The following is a 20,858-nucleotide window of genomic DNA, read 5'->3' as shown; positions in this document are numbered from 1 at the left end:
CAATAATTTCTGCACAAACTTTCAGAAACCATCTCAGGGAAGCTCATATGCGTCTTCGTCATCCTCAACAGGGTCTTGACCTGACTGCAGTTTGGCATCATAACCGACTTCAGTGGACAAATGCTCACCTTCGATGGCCACTGGCATGCTGGAGAAGTGTGCTCTTCATGGAATGTACAGATAGCATGCCGAGATCCCGAGGCCCATTGTTGTGTCATTCATCCACCGCCATCACCTCATGTTTCAGCATGACAATGCACAGCCCCATGTCAGAAGGATCGGTACACAATTCCTGGAAGCTGAAAAAGCCAGACATGTCACCAACTGAGCATGTTTGGGATGCTCTGGATCGACGTGTACGACAGCGTGTTCCAGTTCCTGCCAATATCCAGCAACTTCACACAGTCATTGAAGAGGGGTGGGACAACATTCCAGACTTGATCAGGATGTTGATAGTACTCTATGCGAAGGAGGTGTGGCACTGCATGGTGGTCACACTAGATACTGACTGGTGTTATGATCTACGCCCTACCTTTTTTTAAGGTATCTGTGACCAACAGATGCATATCTGTATTCCCAGTCATGTGAAATCGATAGATTAGGGTCTAATGAATGTATTTCAATTTACTGATTTCCTTCTATGAACTGTAACTCAGCAAAATCTTTGAAATTGTTGCATGTTTCATTTACATTTTTTGTTCAATGTATATACTGAGGAAACACAAACTGAAGAGTCAAATATGTAACTGACAACTGTGAAATCCAGGGGCAAACAAAGGTCTGAATATCACCCAATGGCCCACATTATACTTTAGTGGTAGACGTTTCTCAAATTATTCCCCCAACCCTACATCATTCCCAAACACTCAACACTTCCACCTGTCTCACCCACGCTCTCAGTCCCAGGATGAGTTGGACCCTCTGCTTGAGTGTCAGGAGCTCCGGAACCATCTCTGGCACCAGAGTCACAAACTCTTCCAGCTTCCCATACTGCATCACGTTACGCTGCTGAGCCACTTGCCACATGGATGCAGACATCAGACATAGTGGTGGCACCAGGAGACGCAGGGAGGATAGAGGGAGATGAGGACCTGTCACCAGAGGAGGAAGTTAAACAGTTGAGTGTACTGACATGAACTGTCTCCGTGTGGCATTTGAGTCTTTGTAAACAATTAGGCTATATGTTTGAAAGTACACTGTTGAATGTCAGCTCATGGTCAGCGTTTAGACAGGCAGCCCAATTCTGATCTTTTGACCAATCACATCAGAACTTTTTCAGAGCTGATCTGATTGGTCAAAAGACAAATGAGTGAAAAAAATATCAGAATTGGGCTGCCTGTCTAAACACTGCCATGGACTGCCAGTACTTGCAACCATTAGCTAGCTACAGTATTTGCATTTCCCCAGCCTTTAGTTTACCAAAGAAGTAGCTGCGTCAGGCTTGTCGATGTTACAGACAATCAAAAATCATTAACAACAATTCAACAAACCTATGTAGGGTCCATTTCACCACTCACTTGGGGAAACTAGACAACCAGGTGTGGGGCATGGCTTACTAATTAGTAACCTAGTGACCTTATTTCATCAATCAAGTTCAAGGACGTGATGCTGTCCTCCCTGGAATGAGTTTGACACATGTACCCAAAATGGTTGGAAGTACACAATGTATGATTTCCATGTATGATCTAAGTTTTAGTGTGGGGTGAATAGTTATTTTGGATAGCCTGTAATGTATTGTCCTCCTCATACCTTGAAATAAAATCTGTTTCATCAAATATTTAACGGTCAGTCTTATAAACCTATTAATTACACATTTGGCCATAAATGACATCAAGGACTTGCTTTCTACTTGGCAATATTCTGGAGACAAAACTCGTAACGCAGTCGAGTTGTACGTTCCACATTACGCCAGAGGTCCCTCACGTGACAAATGACAGCAAAAACGGATTATTTGAGGTATTGCACTCCCATGGGTTAGTTATAAAAAATATTTGGTGGTAGTTTTGACAGTTGATATTCCTTTACCACGAATTAGCATATTAACTTTCGACAATGATTGCTCCATCAGAGGCTACCACTGTACTGTTGGCTTTGGGTAACGTGAGAGACAGCGAGTAAAGGTAAATTAGCTAGTTGATCATGTAATGCACGGAATGCCATATCTAGCTCAATACATTTGGTTATCAATAACATCTTTGAACAATGTCAAAGTAACTAGTGGAGATCGGAAACGGTTGTTTCTACTTTGGCAAAAACCTAGCTTTTAAAGTCGTTAATTTCGCTCGCAGGGTGATAAACATCCGCACGCCCTCAGCCATCCCCAAAGAGATGCACCTGCGATTCAGGAACTGCGAACATTTTCACGGTGTGAGAAATTTTACAACATAACGTCACAACACAATCAAAGACAGGGAACTACTTCACGCTGGGAAGATTTTTTACACGACCCTGTCCAATTCTGATATTTTCCCCACTAATTGGTCTTTTGACAAATTTAAATCAGATATTTTCACGTCTGATCTTTTTTTAGAGCTGAACTGATTGGTCAAAAACCAACTTCTTCATATAGTGGTCAAAATACCAATTAGTTAAATATCATAATCTAAACTCAGCCATGGACTGCAAGTCCTTGCGTACATTACAGTAGCTCGCTGGTTACTTGCATTTCCCCCGCTTATCAAAAAGTGGCAAGGTAATATTTGGCGAGACAAAAAGTATGAACATAATTCAACAAACCTGAACATTTTGACGTGGGATACATTTCCCCAATCACTTGGGGCAACTTTCCAAATGGTTAGCAGGTGCTGCAACGCGGCAAAAGGTGGGTTTAAATGTCAGCTAGCTAACGTTAGCTATGCATTGCCAACAACACAATGTTTAGCTGGCTTGGCTAGTAAACAATATTTCGCCCAAAGACAGGGTTTTACTGTTTTCTAAACTACTAAGTTCGACTTGTCACAGCCATTAAACAAGATAAGTACTTTTTATCTGCAACCAGAAATGTTTTGAAACGAGTCTGCAGCTTTTCTTCACCACGCCAGAGAGGAAGGGGTCTACGACAGAGGCCCAACTCGGCGGAAAATGTCTCCCTCCAGCAGCAGGTGGCGTTGTTTCGCAATGAGTGTCGAATTTGGTAAACAAAAAAATGCTTGGTTTATTTTCTACGTGAGGTTTATGGATCAAATAGACGTTCCGTACTGCGTAAATTATAAGTGTACTGATAAGTAGGACACGTGACATCAAGGAAACTTTGAGAAAAACCACTGTCGGAGTTTTAATTTTTATTACATTTTTAAAATTAACATCAATACATAAAACACATGAGGGAACACAAGCGTACATAGATGACAAACAATGGACAATCGAGCTAAGGGGTACAATATCACATTACAATTACACAAGGACCTTATGGGACATGCATATACTTACAATACTAACAGCTTTTTTGTTAGTAGAGCATTTAACCGTCTTAAAATACAGTTCAATTTCTTTTTGTAGGGTACGAAAATGTGGTTCTGTTTGTAAATGTACATTTGTGTATAATGAAATTTGACCAAAAGAATAATGAAATTAATTACATAAATGTTTCAGCTTATTTCTATTGTATCCAAACAGTACATCTCTCCGCAATAGTGTAAAATCTTCATAAATGTGTTCAATTATAAACCTACTGATGTCTTGCCACAGTTTTCTTACATACTTACAATGCCAAAAAAGATGCAACACTGTTTCTGGGTGGTCATTACAAAAGGAGCAATTTGAGTTGATGTTTTCCTTAAACTTCTTCATATAGTGGTTGGCAGGATAATATTTATGAATCATTTTAAAGGAAACTTCCTTAATTTTGTTAACAAGTAGGTATGTGTGTGGCAAGTCTCACCGCGTATCTCTCGCCATTGAATACAGGCGGTTGACGTCAACAACCAAATATTTTAAAAATGATTACAATAATATATATATATATATATATATATCCCATTTAGCAGACGCTTTTGTCCAAAGCGACTTACAAGATGTATCCACTAATCCAAAGAAAGGATAGGCGGAAACTAGACCGCCCGCCGTGCCACTTTGTGGACAATGACTCTCCCATTATTAGGGCGGAGAGACGTAATCGCAGTATATCCATAATCTATCATGAAAAGTAAACCACTGGAGGCAGGCATAAACCTATAGGAAAAACGGGAGTACATCTCAATAGTTTAGCCTGTCTTCCTCTCGACAGCTTCTTGCCTCGCTTTTATCGTATGAAGTTGTCATGTGCATATGTTTTTCCATTCATGTTTTAATACCAGCAAACCTTTCCTATACGCTTAGGGTAAAACTTTTCCATACAAAAACAATATTGCCGTTTTGAAAACTACAGTGTAAATGCAGTTGACTGTGGTATTTTGGATGCAGTAATTGCAGAATATTGAACTGCAGTTATACTGCACTCTGACTGCTATCTTTTTTTCGTAAGGGTTATTATAGAATAGGTAGCATTTTTTAGACCTCAAAATATTGAATAATAATAATGGGCAGGGGATAATCAATGAGGGGCTGTGTGTTCTCTGGAAAATAATGCACAATGTGGAAGGTGTTCCAGGACGCGCTAGCCTCCTTCCATGGAGTTGCAGTATTTTCCAGAGAACGCATAGAGCCCCGAGTTGATTATCCCTTTTATACCATGGCTATAATTTAACACATGTACCGATAGAAATGTGTTATATTTGCTGGTAGAAATGTTTAACATCCACTGAAGTAGCTATCAAGTTGACTAGATATCAACAATAGTTGCCTTGGTAAACAGACTTGCTAGTTTAGCTAACTTAAACCATCAGTCCTAGCTTGCTAATATAAAAATCAAATTCAACAATGCTAATGTTTTCAATTAAATTTTTGCTTTCAAAAGTAGCTCAAACATGGAACATGGAAGAATGAACTATAGTCATTGAATTCTACCGTGCAAATATATTGTGCATTATAGGGAAATAATGCATGCTCTAGAATGCCCTTCAATCAGTGGTATAAAGTAGTTAAGTAAAAAATAATTTAAGTACTATTTTTTTTAGGGGGGGGGGGGGGTACCTGTACTTTGCTATTTATGTGTCTGCCAACTTTAATACATTCTTAAAGAAAATAATGTACTTTTTACTCCATACATTTTCCCTGACACCCAAAAGTACTCTTTACATTTTGACAGGAAAACGGTCCAATTCACACACTTACCATGAGAACAATCCCTGGTTATCACTACTGCATCTGATCTGGCACTCACTAAACAAATGCTTAGTTTGTAAACTATGTCTGAGTGTTGGAGTGTGCACCTGCTATCTGTCTAAAAAAAAGAAGAAAATTGTGCAGTCTGGTTTACTTACTCAATTATGGCAATTTAGTACTTTTTCCACCACTGCCTTCAAGCAAATCAGAAATTAGTATTCAACAATGCCATGATATAATGCCAGAGAAGCCGGTGTTTGGAGGATATATAGGCAAGGTGTTATTACGTCCGAGACGAAGTCGAGGGCCAGCAAACCGTGCCAATATATTCTCCAAACACGGGCTTCAAGGTCATTATCAAGGGTTACCAACATATTCAAATAATGATTGAAATTTATTTAAAAAAACATTGCATTTATTCATACCAAAGACTGACTGGGTTAGTAACTTTATTTAACATGTTTATAATCTGTTGACAACAGTGACGGCATGGAAGACAATTTTTGTTAACACAATTGATGGCTAATTCGTCATACTGCATTGATATTATTTATAAGGTGTTACGCTTTGTTTTAGATTTGATGTTTTGCATGCCAACAGTGGTTCAATGTGCTGTGCCTGGGAATGAAGACAAGAGTTCAGAGTGAAGAACACAAACTGGAAGTGCTGTCTTTGTTGTTGAAAATTTATGCTATACCCCATCCACACTGAAGAGGCTCTGAAATGTACATCAACCAGGGATAAAGAGAAAGTCACTGAAATGTTTCATACTCATTTGAAGTAAAGGGTCTGACATGTTGGAAATTATTAAACGTCTACAATTTCTGCTTAATTTGTCTTACATTTTTATTCATCGATTTACTGGCCACCATTACTGTGGTTACATGTTCAGTATATGTATTGACCAGCAAACCCACTGCAACCTACCTCACTCTCCATCCCTGCTTTGGACAATTAATAACAAGACTCTCGTACTTTGCCCTACTCATTCTTTATCTGGCGACATAACTGCATGCATGGCCATCCTTGTAGCGTTTCCGAGCCTTTTAAAAAATAAATATCTTACGACACAATATTGTATAGAGCAGACAAACCCAGTAATCTGTAAAAGTTTCACCATGTTACAGGTGGTCCAAAAGCTGTATAGGAACAGAAACTGCCCAACAACAGAAAGCCTGTGTTGTGAGGCCATTGCACTGATGAAGCAGATGTTCGCCTATCGCCAAAAGATGGTTCATGACCCAGTGAAGTCCTCTGAAATATTCACAGCAATTCAAAGACCTAGCAGGAATGGTATGTGGATCTTCAACTGCTTTGCCTTAGCTGTCAGGATAGTTGTTTTCTGTTCTACAACAGTCTGATTAGGACTGATATTACATGACGATAGTGCTACACCATAACGTTTACGGTTCTGTCTTGACTTATTCCATCTTGTCTGCAGATTGAGCAAGATTGTAGTGATGCAACCTCTGCAAAGTTCCTGGACAAGTGGCCGACTCTCTCCAAGCAGAATGTTATTGACCAATGCCGTGGCCTCACACAGACAGGCGACCTGCAAGACCTGGTTAAAGATGCTGAATCCACAACAGAAGTGGAAAATGGTATGCTGGAATAAAAGTATTATACTAATGGAAGGGTGCATTATTTTTGAAAGCAAAATGGAAGGATGTAACTTTCAGTGAAAATTTGTACTTTCAGGATGGGACAGTGACATGTCCTCCATTTTGGTCCTTGTCCACTGTCACCTCATGGCCACAAGAGACCAGGAAAAATCTCAGCCAGACACACCAGTAACCACATTGTGAAGTTTATCAAGGTGAGGTTACAGTTAACTCTTCACTCTCCATTCCTAATCCTAAACTACTTTTAAGATCATGTGTAGCTGTAATTTAAATTGACAAACTGTTTGCAAACCGGGATTCATTTTAATAGCAAACTAATGAAGTTTGTCACAGACTGGGACCAGCATCTGGAGAGCGCCATGGAAAGCCTTCAACCCTATCTGCTTGCTTTGGGGACCCAGAGGAGTGTGATTCACAAGTACTTCATTGTGATTGACAAACATGCAATACATTGTAAGTCACCAGACTCTTGCCTGGTTTGATGAGCTTTTCAAAGCTCTTTGGTACCTCACATCTCCCTCACTAGCTTTAAGCACGAGCTGTCAGAGCAGCTTACAGATCACTGCACCTGTAAACAGCCCATCTATCTACCTACCTCATCCCCATACTGGTATTTATTTATTTTGCTCATTTGCACCCCAGTATCTCTACCTGCACTTTCATCTTCTGCTAATCTACCATTCCTATGTTTAATTGCGATATTGTAATTTATTTCCTTAACTTACCTCGTTTGCACTCACTGTATATAGACTCGTTTTCTTTTGTTGTGGCACAAAATAAAACTGCTAATACTGCACTTGAACAAGTACACAACATCAAATGAAAGACAGGAGAATAACGAGCTATGGTTACATGGAACAAAGTAACAAACCTCCGGCAGAGAAGTTAGAGGACTAATGACTTGGGGTTAAATGCTATCCAGTCCTGGTGTTTACTTCGCAATCTACCACTTATCTTTGGAGACTTAGCTTGTCCAAATTATCTACACTGGTATTTACTGTTGCTACAGTAAAACCATTGTATTTTCTCCAATGAGAAGAGTATTTTTTTTTTTAAACGCTTAAATTGCAGAACACCACAGGTTATTCAAGCAATTGTTTCCAAGAAAAAGAGGCTGCTACCGAAGCATCATTTTATGGTGCATTACCCCACATATACAAGTCGGAAGTTTACATACACTTAGGTTGGAGTCGTTAACTCGTTTTTCAACTACTTCACAAATGTCTTGTTAACAAACTGTTTTGGCAAGTCTGTTAGGACATCTACTTTGTGCATGACAAGTAGTTTTTCCAACAATTGTTTACAGACAAATTATTTCACTATCACAATTCCAGTGGTTCAGAAGTTTACATAAACACTAAATTGACTGTGCCTTTAAACAGCTTGGAAAAGTCCAGAAAATGTCATGGCTTTAGAAGCTTCTGATCAAAATTTGAGTCAATTGGCGGTGTACCTGTATTTCAAGGCCTACCTTCAACCTCAGTGCCTCTTTGCTTGACATGGGAAAATCAAAAGAGATCAGCCAAGAGAAAGTGAAGACCTCCACAAGTCTGGTTTATCCTTGGGAGCATTTTCCAAACACCTGAAGTTACCACATTCATCTGTACAAACAAAAGTACGCAAGTATAAACACCATGGGACCACGCAGCTGTCATACCGCTCAGGAAGGAGATGCGTTCTGTCTCCTAGTAATGAACATACTTGGTGCAAAAAGTGCAAATCAATCCCAGAACAACAGCAAAGGACCTTGTGAAGATGCTGGAGGAAACAGGAACAAAAGTATCGATATCCACAGTAAAACGAGTCCTATATTGACATAACCTGAAAGGCCACTCAGCAAGGAAGAAGCCATTGCTCCAACACCACCATAAAAAGCCAGACTACGGTTTGCAACAGCACATGGGGACAAAAATCATACTTTTTGGAGAAATGTCCTCTGGTCTGATGAAACAAAAATAGAACCGTTTGGCCATAATGACCATAGTTATGTTTGGAGGAAAACTGTGAGACTTGCAAACCAAAGAACCCCATCCCAACCGTGAAGCACAGGGGTGGCAGCATCATGTTGTGGGGGTGCTTTGCTGCAGGAGGGACTGGTGCACTTCACAAAATAGATGGCATCATGAGAAAGGAAAATGTGGATTGAAACAACAAGACATAAGTCAGGAAGTTAAAGCTTGGTCGCAAATGGGTCTTCCAAATGGACAATGCCCCCAAGCATACTTCAAGTTGTGGCAAAATGGCTCAAGGACAACAAAGTCAATGTATTGGAGTGGCCATCACAAAGCCCTGACCTCAATCCTATTAAAAACACTTGTGGGCATAACTGAGAACGCGTGTGCCAGCAGGGAGGCCTACACACCTGTCTCAGTTATACCCGCTGTCAGGAAGAACGGGCCAAAATTCACCCAAACTTATTGTGGGAAGCTTGTGGAAGGCTACCCAAAATGTTTGACCCAAGTTAAACAATTTTAAAAATCATACAATGTGATTTTCTGGATTTTTGTTTTAGATTCCACCTCTCACAGTTGAAGTGTACCTATGATAAATTAGACCTCTACATGCTTTGTAAGTAGGAAAACCTGCAAAAATCGGCAGTGTATCAAATACTTGTTCTTCCCACTGTATGTTAGAGAAGCTTCCATTGAAGAATACTGAGTTCTATTGGATAGATAAGTAACTCTCCAACCATGTGATAGAAGGTTGAATGCCAAGCGTCACGTCTGGAGGAAACCTGGCACCATCCCTACGTTGATTGTAAAGCCAAAAGTGAGTTCTCAATAACAAATTATGATCATTAATATCAAAGGCTGCACTGAAATGTAACTATACAGCTCCAACTACCATCTTATTATCCATGTATTTTAGCCAATCAGTCCTCTGAGTCAGTGCAGTACAAGTTGAGTCCCTTCCCTATATGTACACTGAAAATCAGTAGTTAGCTTGTTCTTTAAAAAAATATTGTATTTTTTCAATGATAGATGACTTTGCTCATGATGCGCACCCCTCAAAATGATACAAAAGTGCACTGGATTTGAAACAATGACACAGATGTAACCATGTGCCATTTAATGTATTATCTGACCAGCATTAGTGCTCCCAAATCAAAATTCCATGTGCATTCCACAGGTCACGTTTATAAGTGAGTGTTAAGTTTATTTTTTATTTTTATCAAGATGAGGAAAAGTTTTGCGGCACACCTGAGAGCTCCTGAAGGCAAATCAGTGTGCCGGTTGGGAACCACTGGTTTAGACAAATCACCTTAGTCAAACTATAGATCTAACAAGCATCACTATCTTCACCAACATAGTCCTGTACAGAGCTCAATATCCCTCAAGACCAGGAGTCTCAAACTCATTTTCTTCAGGGGCCACATTCTGTCTTCGATGAGGTCCAGAGGGCCACACCACAAATGTAATATTACCTTGCTGTGTAATTCTGCAATAACAGTACTCCTGTATCAATCTGTTATGAAATGTTCGACCCTACCTGACTGACAAGCTTTCATTTCAGTGACTGAGTGGGCAGGATACAGTGAATACGTATGTGTGATTACCTAATACATGGTGTTGAAAAGCTACCACCTTGAGAAATAAAGTAACCAATGAAATCATATTACGCTGTCATTAAATGCCTCGCTATCACAAAATAGCCAATTATCTTGCTACTATGAGAAAGTTATTACAATGCAAGTCAACTTTAAATGAAATAAAAAACATTTTTATGGTCCGGGAATCATAACGTTGTTCCAAAATGTGTGTTCTTAGAACATGATACACTGTGGCTACGGCAACTCCTGTCCAACAAGGAGTGGTGGAACATTGTCTTTCTTTCTTTCCTTCTTTCTTGCCACACTTGGTGACTTGTGGTGGGCCATACTGATATTGCACACTGAAACCCGTACATTTGTGGCTGTTCCCCGATGAACCCGCTGATGTACTTTCAGGTTGCCGCTTTCAGTGAATCTCCTATCGCACATTTTACACTGGTAAGGTTTCTCTCCTGTATGAATTCGCATGTGTCTGCTAAGGTCGCTGTGGGACGTGAAGCATTTGTCGCACTGTGTGCAGGAGAACGGCCGCTCACCCGTGTGGATCCGCCGATGTATTGTGAGATCGTAACATCTTCTAAACCTCTTCCCACAATGCTCACAGCTTTTGGGGCGTTCATCCGTGTGTGTTCGTGAGTGTACCAACAAGGCACCTGAAGTACTAAAACTCTTTCCACAAACGGTACATAAGAACGGCTTCTCACCTCTATGCCACCGAAGGTGACCTATCAGTATTTGATGTTGAATAAATCCCTTCCCACATATAGAACAGACAAAAGGTCGCTCCCCGGTGTGGGTGCGTACATGTGATTGTAAAGTTCCTGCAGACCTAAAGCCTCTGCCACAATGTGAGCAAACATATGGCCTTTCTCCAGTGTGAACTCGATGGTGTTGTTTTAGAGCCACCTTTGTTTTGTATCTCTTCTCACACTGGTCACAATGGAAGGGCTTCACCTCAGAGTGAACGGTTTCGTGTCGTCTCAGTTCATATGAACATTTGTGACCCTTCCCACACTGGGAGCAGATGTACCTGTTCTTCCTGGTCTTCTTGGCCGAGGAGCTTTCTGTCTCACTGACAGGAAGGACGTTGTTCTCAGCTCCAGCTTCTCCAGAGTCCACAATCCCACGGTCCTCCTTTGGATGGTTCTTCTTGATGTGCTTCTGAAGGGTGAGCCATCTCCTGTTGGAGAACTGGCACTGTGAGCAGGAAAAGCCCTGGGACTGGGGGGGCTTGGCTTTAGCTTGTCCTGCAGGTAGAAAACACAGGAGGGTGAAATAAGGACTGGTGAGTTCAAAGTTCCATTGCAGATTGTTGTCAGTAGCCGATGTGGCGATAATATAAAGATTTCGATTTTATTCATGCAGAAATCTGTGCAATTATAGAATCTGTGCACTGAATAGACCAAAACTAGTGGAGCTGTACATTAAGAAATGCTTCAAATAAAAGTGACTAACGACTAGGGCTGTCGCGGTCACAAAATTGTCAGCTGATGATTGTCAAGTAAATAAAGTCTTATTAATCCATGTAATATAGCCTACACCTTCACAATAAATCCATGATTTATTTTAGACAGGTCTAAAGAAACATGATATGAAGAAAATGTAGTCTATTTCAGAAGAACAGAATAGCATACAGAGTTGTCCTTATGTTAGGTCCTGATGTGGCTATGCTATTAGGATATTCCTTCACATTATAAGCGCAGTAATGCGCACATGGTAGTACGCTATAAGCGCGAATGTTGCATTAGCAGGAACACACCATTATCAAAAGTGACTGCAAATGCAATTATGCATGTACTGATTTCATTATAAAAATGCATTTTTAAATGGTGAAAATTATCTTCCCCAAATTTGAAACTCACGTGCTGCTTCTGTCTGCCAGTTAGGGTCTACACCCTTTGTAAAGAAGATTGATGTGCTTAATTTTAAGTTATTTGGCCACTTTAGTTGTGATTACAAACCTTATTTAAACATAGGCATATGTGCTAGGCTACATGAAGTGAACAACTATGATTCGAAAAAGTCGCAAAAAAAATAAACAATAATGCATTGTTTCTTAAGCTGGGCATCATACATTCATCAAGTGATGGGCTAATATTGTCACCCATCAGAATGTTCTTGATTTAATCTTGTCTTCACATATAATATGTGTGAAATTTGTTTTGATTTAGAATGGACCATTATCATGCACCTGTATCGAAAAAGCACATGTCATCTATACACCTTAATAGCAAATGGAGGACGCTTTTCACGTGGTTAATTTTTATCCCATCCAGGTAGGCTATACTCCTGTTGTAAATACAGTGCCTTGCGAAAGTATTCGACCCCTTGAACTTTGCGACCTTTTGCCACATTTCAGGCTTCAAACATAAAAGATATAAAACTGTTTTTTGTGAAGAATCAACAACAAGTGGGACACAATCATGAAGTGGAACGACATTTATTGGATATTTCAAACTTTTTTAACAAATCAAAAACTGAAAAATTGGGCGTGCAAAATTATTCAGCCCCCTTAAGTTAATACTTTGTAGCGCCACCTTTTGCTGCGATTACAGCTGTAAGTCGCTTGGGGTATGTCTCTATAAGTTTTGCACATCGAGAGACTGAAATTTTTTCCCATTCCTCCTTGCAAAACAGCTCGAGTTCAGTGAGGTTGGATGGAGAGCATTTGTGAACAGCAGTTTTCAGTTCTTTCCACAGATTCTCGATTGGATTCAGGTCTGGACTTTGACTTGGCCATTCTAACACCTGGATATGTTTATTTTTGAACCATTCCATTGTAGATTTTGCTTTATGTTTTGGATCATTGTCTTGTTGGAAGACAAATCTCCGTCCCAGTCTCAGGTCTTTTGCAGACTCCATAAGGTTTTCTTCCAGAATGGTCCTGTATTTGGCTCCATCCATCTTCCCATCAATTGTAACCATCTTCCCTGTCCCTGCTGAAGAAAAGCAGGCCCAAACCATGATGCTGCCACCACCATGTTTGACAGTGGGTATGGTGTGTTCAGGGTGATGAGCTGTGTTGCTTTTACGCCAAACATAACGTTTTGCATTGTTGCCAAAAAGTTCCATTTTGGTTTCATCTGACCAGAGCACCTTCTTCCACATGTTTGGTGTGTCTCCCAGGTGGCTTGTGGCAAACTTTAAACGACACTTTTTATGGATATCTTTAAGAAATGGCTTTCTTCTTGCCACTCTTCCGTAAAGGCCAGATTTGTGCAATATACGACTGATTGTTGTCCTATGGACAGTGTCTCCCACCTCAGCTGTAGATCTCTGCAGTTCATCCAGAGTGATCATGGGCCTCTTGGCTGCATCTCTGATCAGTCTTCTCCTTGTATGAGCTGAAAGTTTAGAGGGACGGCCAGGTCTTGGTAGATTTGCAGTGGTCTGATACTCCTTCCATTTCAATATTATCGCTTGCACAGTGCTCCTTGGGATGTTTAAAGCTTGGGAAATCTTTTTGTATCCAAATCCGGCTTTAAACTTCTTCACAACAGTATCTCGGACCTGCCTGGTGTGTTCCTTGTTCTTCATGATGCTCTCTGCGCTTTTAACGGACCTCTGAGACTATCACAGTGCAGGTGCATTTATACGGAGACTTGATTACACACAGGTGGATTGTATTTATCATCATTAGTCATTTAGGTCAACATTGGATCATTCAGAGATCCTCACTGAACTTCTGGAGAGAGTTTGCTGCACTGAAAGTAAAGGGGCTGAATAATTTTGCACGCCCAATTTTTCAGTTTTTGATTTGTTAAAAAAGTTTGAAATATCCAATAAATGTCGTTCCACTTCATGATTGTGTACCACTTGTTGATTCTTCACAAAAAAAATACAGTTTTATATCTTTATGTTTGAAGCCTGAAATGTGGCAAAAGGTCGCAAAGATCAAGGGGGCCGAATACTTTTGCAAGGCACTGTATATGCAATTGGCTTTATATTAGGAAAGTGGAGAAATAAATAGTAGGCCTGACCTATAGAAAGCTGATGGGATCCTCCTCTTTTTTGTAGAGGCCATCACTCTATTTTCTTGAGCAATTACATAGCCTATAGAAATGTTGCGCAACATGAGCTCATGGAGTGTTTGATTAGATTTTTGATTAGATTTGCATTGATATCAGGATGATTAGAGGGATAATAGAGTGCTGAGTACAAGGCAGATAGCAAGTTTGGTAGGCTACTAATGACCAGCAGCAGCATCAGAGCTTGGAGAAGCCTAATTACCGTGACTAAGCGGTCACGTGGAACCTTCATGACTCGTGAATGCCGATGTGGCGTTAATACAGTCACCGCAACAGCCCTACTACTGACCCCACTCTACTACTGGACAAAGTAATCAACTTCACCAACTCAGTTCGCCAGTGTATGGATGTATGCAATGTATTCCACCCTGAATTTCCTTACCATTGATGCCTACTAATGATGGCTGTTTCTGCTGCCCAGAGTTCCCAGAGGATTCCCCAGCCTCTTCCAGTCTTTCAGTGCACTCATCACTTCCCTCATTGGCGTATTTGTCCTCCCCACTGACTTCTTGCTGTCCCTCCTCGCCACTCTCCTGTTCTTTCGGTCCTTCAGCCTCTTCCTTCTCTCCCTTTCTCCTCACATCGCTCTCGTTCTTCACCGTGCCTTCTTCTATGCCTCTTTTGGTATGTTTAGACTTCAGTGAGGGAGCGAGGAAGGACAACGTGGACAGGATGTTATCAGAGTCATAGAACAAAAAATCTGGAAGAGAAAACATGTTTACATCCACAGTTTTTATGCAAGTCATACCGTATATAAAATGTAAAATCAGTACAGCTCTTTTTTATAAATGGACATAGATAATTTGTTCGTTTGACATGGTGGGAGTTTTTGGTGCACAATGTATTATGGGAGTGTATGTATTATGGGAGAAATGTCTTTTTGCACAAATATTGATATAGTAACCACCAAATCGAAGTAAACTTGGTCATGTGTTATGGTGTGTGGTCTTCCCACTACAACTCGGGAAACCATGCAGTTTATTAAGCAACATTAAATAAATGAACTTCACAGGGTAATGAAAATGCCCAGTGCTGAGCTTGATGCTCCTTTCCAATAAATATAGGTGGTGACATGGTCAATGTTAAGCTGCCATTAAAAAAATATTCCTTGCTCTTAAGCATAATATTATCATGTAGACTAGCCTACCTGCACCTGCGAGCTGTTGTCTGGCACATTTGTGACAAAACTATCAGTGATGTTGAAAATGCGATGGAAACACATTGAACTTTAGATGTTTAATCGGTACATGAAAACCAAAAGTATAGTGTGTGTGTACTGCATCATCACCCACTGACTTAGATATCCGCATTAACACAGTTTGGTGGAAACACCACATTTTCTTTATGCAGATTTTTGAATATTCACATGAAAATCTTTCGCCAATTGGATGGAAACCGAGCCAGAGAGAGAATCCAAATAATTCCACATTCTCTTTCAGGAGAATCTCCACAGGTATTTCACCCAGAGGTTAACAAGTTCAAATAGATCACCCGAGGGATCCTAACCTTTTTTTAGGTGCCCCAGATTTCTATGATGCTGCAGCAGTGTTTTCAGATGCTCAGGATCAGAGAAAGACTGCTGACACTCTTCCAGGTCAGTAGGGGTCAGGTTGAGAATGGATGCTGTCTGAGAGGGAGAGAAGAATAAGTGTGTCTGCAGAACAGAGAAAAGTGCTGTCCAATCACACATGACCCCTAGCCACTACCCCGTTGTTTATTCATTCATGGAATAGGGTCCTTTAAAATGAAAATAAATCCTACACTTTAAGCAAGTGTACAAATGAACGCCAACATGTTTTAGATGATCTAATAGGATGGAGATGGAGTCAGTACCTGTGTAAAGCTGGGCACTGGCAGCATCTCTTCCAGTCTGTCAAAGAACTGCCACACCAGTATCTGTAGCGCTGTGTCATACCTAGTGCTGTACTGTACAGGGAACACCTCCTTTAACACAGAGGTAGAAAGGGAGAGTCATGTGGTTTTAGCCAAGGCATATGTAGAAATGTAATCATATTCAATATTTGCCATGAAGTCATACTATTAAAGTCATACTTTAATGCAGGGAAACTTAAATCAGTTCTACCCAATTTCGAACAAAATGTTAAATGTGCAACCAGAGGGAAAATAATTCTAGATCACCTGTACTCACACACAGAGACATGTACAAAGCTCTCCCTCACCCTCCGTTTGGTAAATCAGACCACAATTCTATCCAGAGGCCATGGATTACAGGCAACATTCGCACTGAGCTAAAGGGTAGAGCTGACGCTTTCAAGATGCGGGACTCTAACCCAGAAGCTTATAAGAACTCCTGCTATGCCTTGCGACGAACCATCAAACAGGCAAAGCATCAATACAGGACTAAGATTGAATCGTACTACACCGGCTCCAACGCTCGCCTTATGTGGCAGGACCTGCAAGCTATTACAGACTACAAAAGGAAGCACAGCCGCGAGCTGCCCAGTGACACGAGCCTACCAGACGAGCTAAATTACTCCTATGCTTGCTTCGAGACAAGCAACCCTGGGGCATGCATGAGAGCATCAGCTGTTCCGGACGACTGTGTGATCACGCTCTCCGTAGCCAATGTGAGTAAGACCTTTAAACAGGTCAACATTCACAAGGCTGCAGGGCCAGACGGATTTCCAGGACGAGTGCTCCGGGCATGTGCTGACCAACTGGCAGGTGCCTTCACTGACATTTTCAACATGTCCCTGATTGTGTCTGTAATACCAATATGTTTCAAGCCGACCACCATAGTCCCTGTGCCCAAGAACACCAGGGCAACCTGCCTAGATGACTACAGACCCGTAGCACTCACGTCTGTAGCCATGAAGTGCTTTGAAAGGCTCAACATGGCTCAACATCATTATCCCAGAAACCCTAGACCCACTATAATTTGCATACCGCCCAAACAGGTCCACAGATGATTTTTAATTTTTTAATTTTACCTTTATTTAACCAGGCAAGTCAGTTAAGAACAAATTCTTATTTTCAATGACGGCCTGGGAACAGTGGGTTAACCGCCTGTTAACTGCCTGTTCACAACAGATTTGTACCTTGTCAGCTCGGGGGTTTGAACTCGCAACTTTCCGGTTACGAGTCCAACGCTCTAACCACCAGGCTACCCTGCCGCCCCTAGAAATGATGCAATCTCTATTGTACTCTACACTGCCCTCCCACCTGGACAAAAGGAACACATATGTAAGAATGCTATTCATTGACTACAGCTCAGCGTTCAACATCATTAGTACCCTCAAAGCTCATCACTAAGCAAAGGATCCTGGGATAAACACCTCCCTCTGCAACTGGATCCTGGATTTCCTGACGGGCCGCCCCCAGGTGGTGAGGGTAGGTAGCAACATCTGCCACGCTGATCCCCAACACTGGAGCCCCCCAGGGGTGCATGCTCAGTCCCCTCCTGTTCACCCACGACTGCATGGCCAGGCACAACTCCAACACCATCATTAAGTCTGCAGACGACAACAGTGGTAGGCCTGATCACTGACAACGACGAGAAACCCTATAGGAAGGAGGTCAGAGACCTGGCCGTGTGGTGCCAGAATAACAACCTATCCCTCAACGTAACCAAGACAAAGGAGATGATTGTGGACTAGAGGAAAAGGAGGACCGAGCACGCCCCCATTCTCAATGACAGGGCTGTAGCGGAGCAGGTTGAGAGCTGTAAGTTCCGTGGTGTCCACATCACCAACAAACTAGAATGGTCCAAACACACCAAGATAGTCGTGAAGAGGGCACGACAAAGCCTATTCCCCCTCAGGAAACCAGAAAGACTTGGCATGGGTCCTGAGATCCTCAAAAGGTTCTACAGCTGCAACATCGAGTGCATACTGACTGGTTGCATCACTGCCTGGTACGGTAATTGCTCGGCCTCTGACCACAAGGCACTACAGAGGGTAGTGCGTACGGCCCAGTACATCACTGGGGCTAAGCTGCCTGCCATCCAGGGGAAGGCCCTAAAAATTTTCAAAGACCCCAGCCATCCCAGTCATAGACTGTTCTGTCTACTACTGCATGGCAAGCGGTACCGGAGTGCCAAGTGCCAAGGACAAAAAGGCTTCTCAACAGTTTTTACCCCCAAGCCATAAGACTCCAGAACAGGTAATCAAATGGCTACCTGGACTATTTGCATTGTGTGCACCCCCCCCCCACCCCCATCTTTTACACTGCTGCTTTTCTCTGTTTATCATATATGCATAGTCACTTTAACTATACATTCATGTACATACTACCACAATTGGGCCTACCAACCACTGCTCCCGCACATTGGCTAACCGGGCTATCTGCATTGTGTCCCACCACCCACCAACCCCTCTTTTAAGCTACTGCTACTCTCTGTTCATCATATATGCATAGTCCCTTTAACCATATCTACATGTACATACTACCTCAATCAGCCTGACTAACCGGTGCCAGTATCTAGCCTTGCTACTGTATGTAGCCTCGCTACTGTTATTTTTCCCTATTTCTTTACTTATCTATTGTTCACCTAATACCTTTTTTGCACTGTTGGTAAGAGCCTGTAAGTAAGCATTTCACTGAAAGGTCTACACCCGTTGTATTCGGCGCACGTGACAAATAAACTTTAATTTGATTTGAAAGAGGGATTTATGACAAAGATGTTAGCCATCTCACCTGAAAAAAATGTTCCCTCTTCATTGAGTCTTCTAGCAGAGTTTGGACAAGCTCCACAAAGTTATCCTTTGAGGCCTCCACGTCCTTGTCTTCGCTCTGAATATGTACATCACACACAAAACAACCATCTACAATGAGAACTAGGTAATGTAGACTTGCCATTACCAGACTGGTGTGTTTTACACATATTACAGGTTACTTACCCCTTTATGTGTTGTGCATGAATGGATTCTGTCCAGGTGTGGCTGGATAGTTTTGTAGCCAGCTGGGTTAGACTCCACACCACGACACAATTCAAGAACCAGCTGACACAGAAGATGTATGCATTAATAACAGTTGCCTGCACAATTTATATACTGAGGAAACAAACAGAGTCAAATATGTAACTGATCATGAGTGAACAGATGAGTAAATTGTGATGAGAGCGATCTTCTGTCTGCATCCCTCTGAATCAGAGACAAGGGGTTAGGTTAAACGCGATAGACACATCTCGGTTGAATACATTCAGTCGTGCAAATGACTAGGTAACCCCTTTCATCATACTTAAGTGGTAGACTTTTTTTAATGTTATTCTCTTGACCCTACAGCGTACACCATTCCTAACCCTCAACACTTCCACCTGTCTCACCCTCGCTCTCAGTCCCAGGATGAGTTGGACCCTCTGCTTGAGCGTCAGGAGCTCCGGAACAATCTCTGTCACCAGAGTCACAAACTCCTCCAGCTTCCCATACTGCATCACGTTACGCTGCTGTGCCACTTGCCACATGGATGCAGACATCAGACGTAGTGGTGGCACCAGGAGACGCAGGGAGGATAGAGGGAGATGGGGACCTGTCACCAGAGGAGGAATTTAGACAGCTCATGTTAGTACACTCCACTGTTTTCATGTGGCATTTCAGTCTTTGTAAAACAAATTGGCTATATGTTTGAAAGTACATTGTGTGTGTCATGTCTCACGGGCAGCGTTTAGACAGGCAGCCCAATTCTGATCTTTTGCCCAACCACATCTTTTCAGATCTTTTGCAGAGCTCATCTGATTCGTCAAAACACCAATTAGTGAAACAAGATCAGAATTGGCTGTCAGTCCTTGCACATTTTAGCTGACTATTGGTATTTGTCCAGCCGTTAGCTTACCAGAGTGGCAGAGTCAGGCTTGTCGACGTTACAGACAATAAAAACCATTAACATAACAATTCAACAAACCTGAAAATGTTGTAGGGTCCATTTCCCCATTCACTTGGGGAAACTTTCCAATTAGCTAGCAGGTGCGGCAGAGGGTGATTTTAAACGTTAGCTAGCTAATTATTCATTGCCAGCAAAACATCACCGGCAGCTGGCCTGGCTAGTAAACAATGTGCCTGGTTTTACAAGTCATGGTTTTACTATTTTCTGAACTACTATTCTCGGCTTGTCATAACCATTTTAACTAGCAGGTACATTTTTTATGCAACCAGAAATGTTTTGAAACGAGTCTCTGCAGCTTTCTTCAACACGCTCAATTTCTTCCGCATTATGTGAGTCACGTGGTATGCAGCAGAGCCAACCATTCGCTCCAGTGACCCCAACAAGGTGTATCATTTAAAGTATACCACTGGAGGGAGGCAGAAATCTATCAAATGAAAAACGGCGGTCCGTCTCAATTGTTAATCGTGATTTCCTCTCTTCAGCTTCTTGCCTCGCTTTTATCGTGTGAAGTTAGGTCATGTGGATATTTGTTTGTCATTTATGTTATTTTTTATCACCAGCAAAACATTCGTGTCGATAGATGCTTAGGGCACAACTGTGTTATTGAGGGGGCGA

General features: G+C 41.6%; 1 protein-coding gene across 2 annotated transcripts; it reads right to left on the bottom strand.

Moving 5' to 3' along the window:
* Positions 1–5,638: 5,638 nt before the first annotated feature.
* Positions 5,639–20,559, bottom strand: LOC135510653 (gastrula zinc finger protein XlCGF57.1-like). Of its 2 annotated transcripts, XM_064931742.1 has the most exons (8): positions 20,262–20,559; positions 19,687–19,889; positions 19,262–19,363; positions 19,059–19,154; positions 16,236–16,346; positions 15,909–16,029; positions 14,785–15,102; positions 5,639–11,621 (listed from the first exon to the last, which is right to left on the bottom strand). In XM_064931742.1, the coding sequence occupies exons 1-8, from the start codon at positions 20,281–20,283 to the stop codon at positions 10,609–10,611; spliced, it is 1,986 nt and encodes a 661-aa protein (XP_064787814.1). In that variant the 5' UTR covers positions 20,284–20,559; the 3' UTR covers positions 5,639–10,608. The 2 variants fall into 2 exon arrangements, with proteins under 2 accessions (XP_064787814.1, XP_064787815.1); XM_064931743.1 differs by lacking the exons at positions 19,262–19,363; positions 19,687–19,889; positions 20,262–20,559 and adding an exon at positions 17,699–17,875 and having other exon boundaries at positions 19,059–19,136.
* Between the last annotated feature and the right edge of the window lie 299 nt (positions 20,560–20,858).

Source organism: Oncorhynchus masou, chromosome 23 (assembly GCF_036934945.1).
Source record: "Oncorhynchus masou masou isolate Uvic2021 chromosome 23, UVic_Omas_1.1, whole genome shotgun sequence".
Lineage (NCBI taxonomy): Eukaryota > Metazoa > Chordata > Actinopteri > Salmoniformes > Salmonidae > Oncorhynchus > Oncorhynchus masou.
The sequence above is the reverse complement of the archived record's forward strand: the minus strand, read 5'-3'. Positions and strand labels throughout refer to the sequence as shown.

Coding starts and splice junctions, on each gene's coding strand:
- LOC135510653 (XM_064931742.1), bottom strand. CDS start 20,283: ATGGACCCTACAACATTTTCAG. Junction 16,347..19,058: donor AGAGGGAACATTTTTTTCAG/GTGAGATGGCTA, acceptor TCTGTGTTAAAG/GAGGTGTTCCCTGTACAGTA. Junction 15,103..15,908: donor TCTGGGGCACCTAAAAAAAG/GTTAGGATCCCT, acceptor TTTCTCTTCCAG/ATTTTTTGTTCTATGACTCT.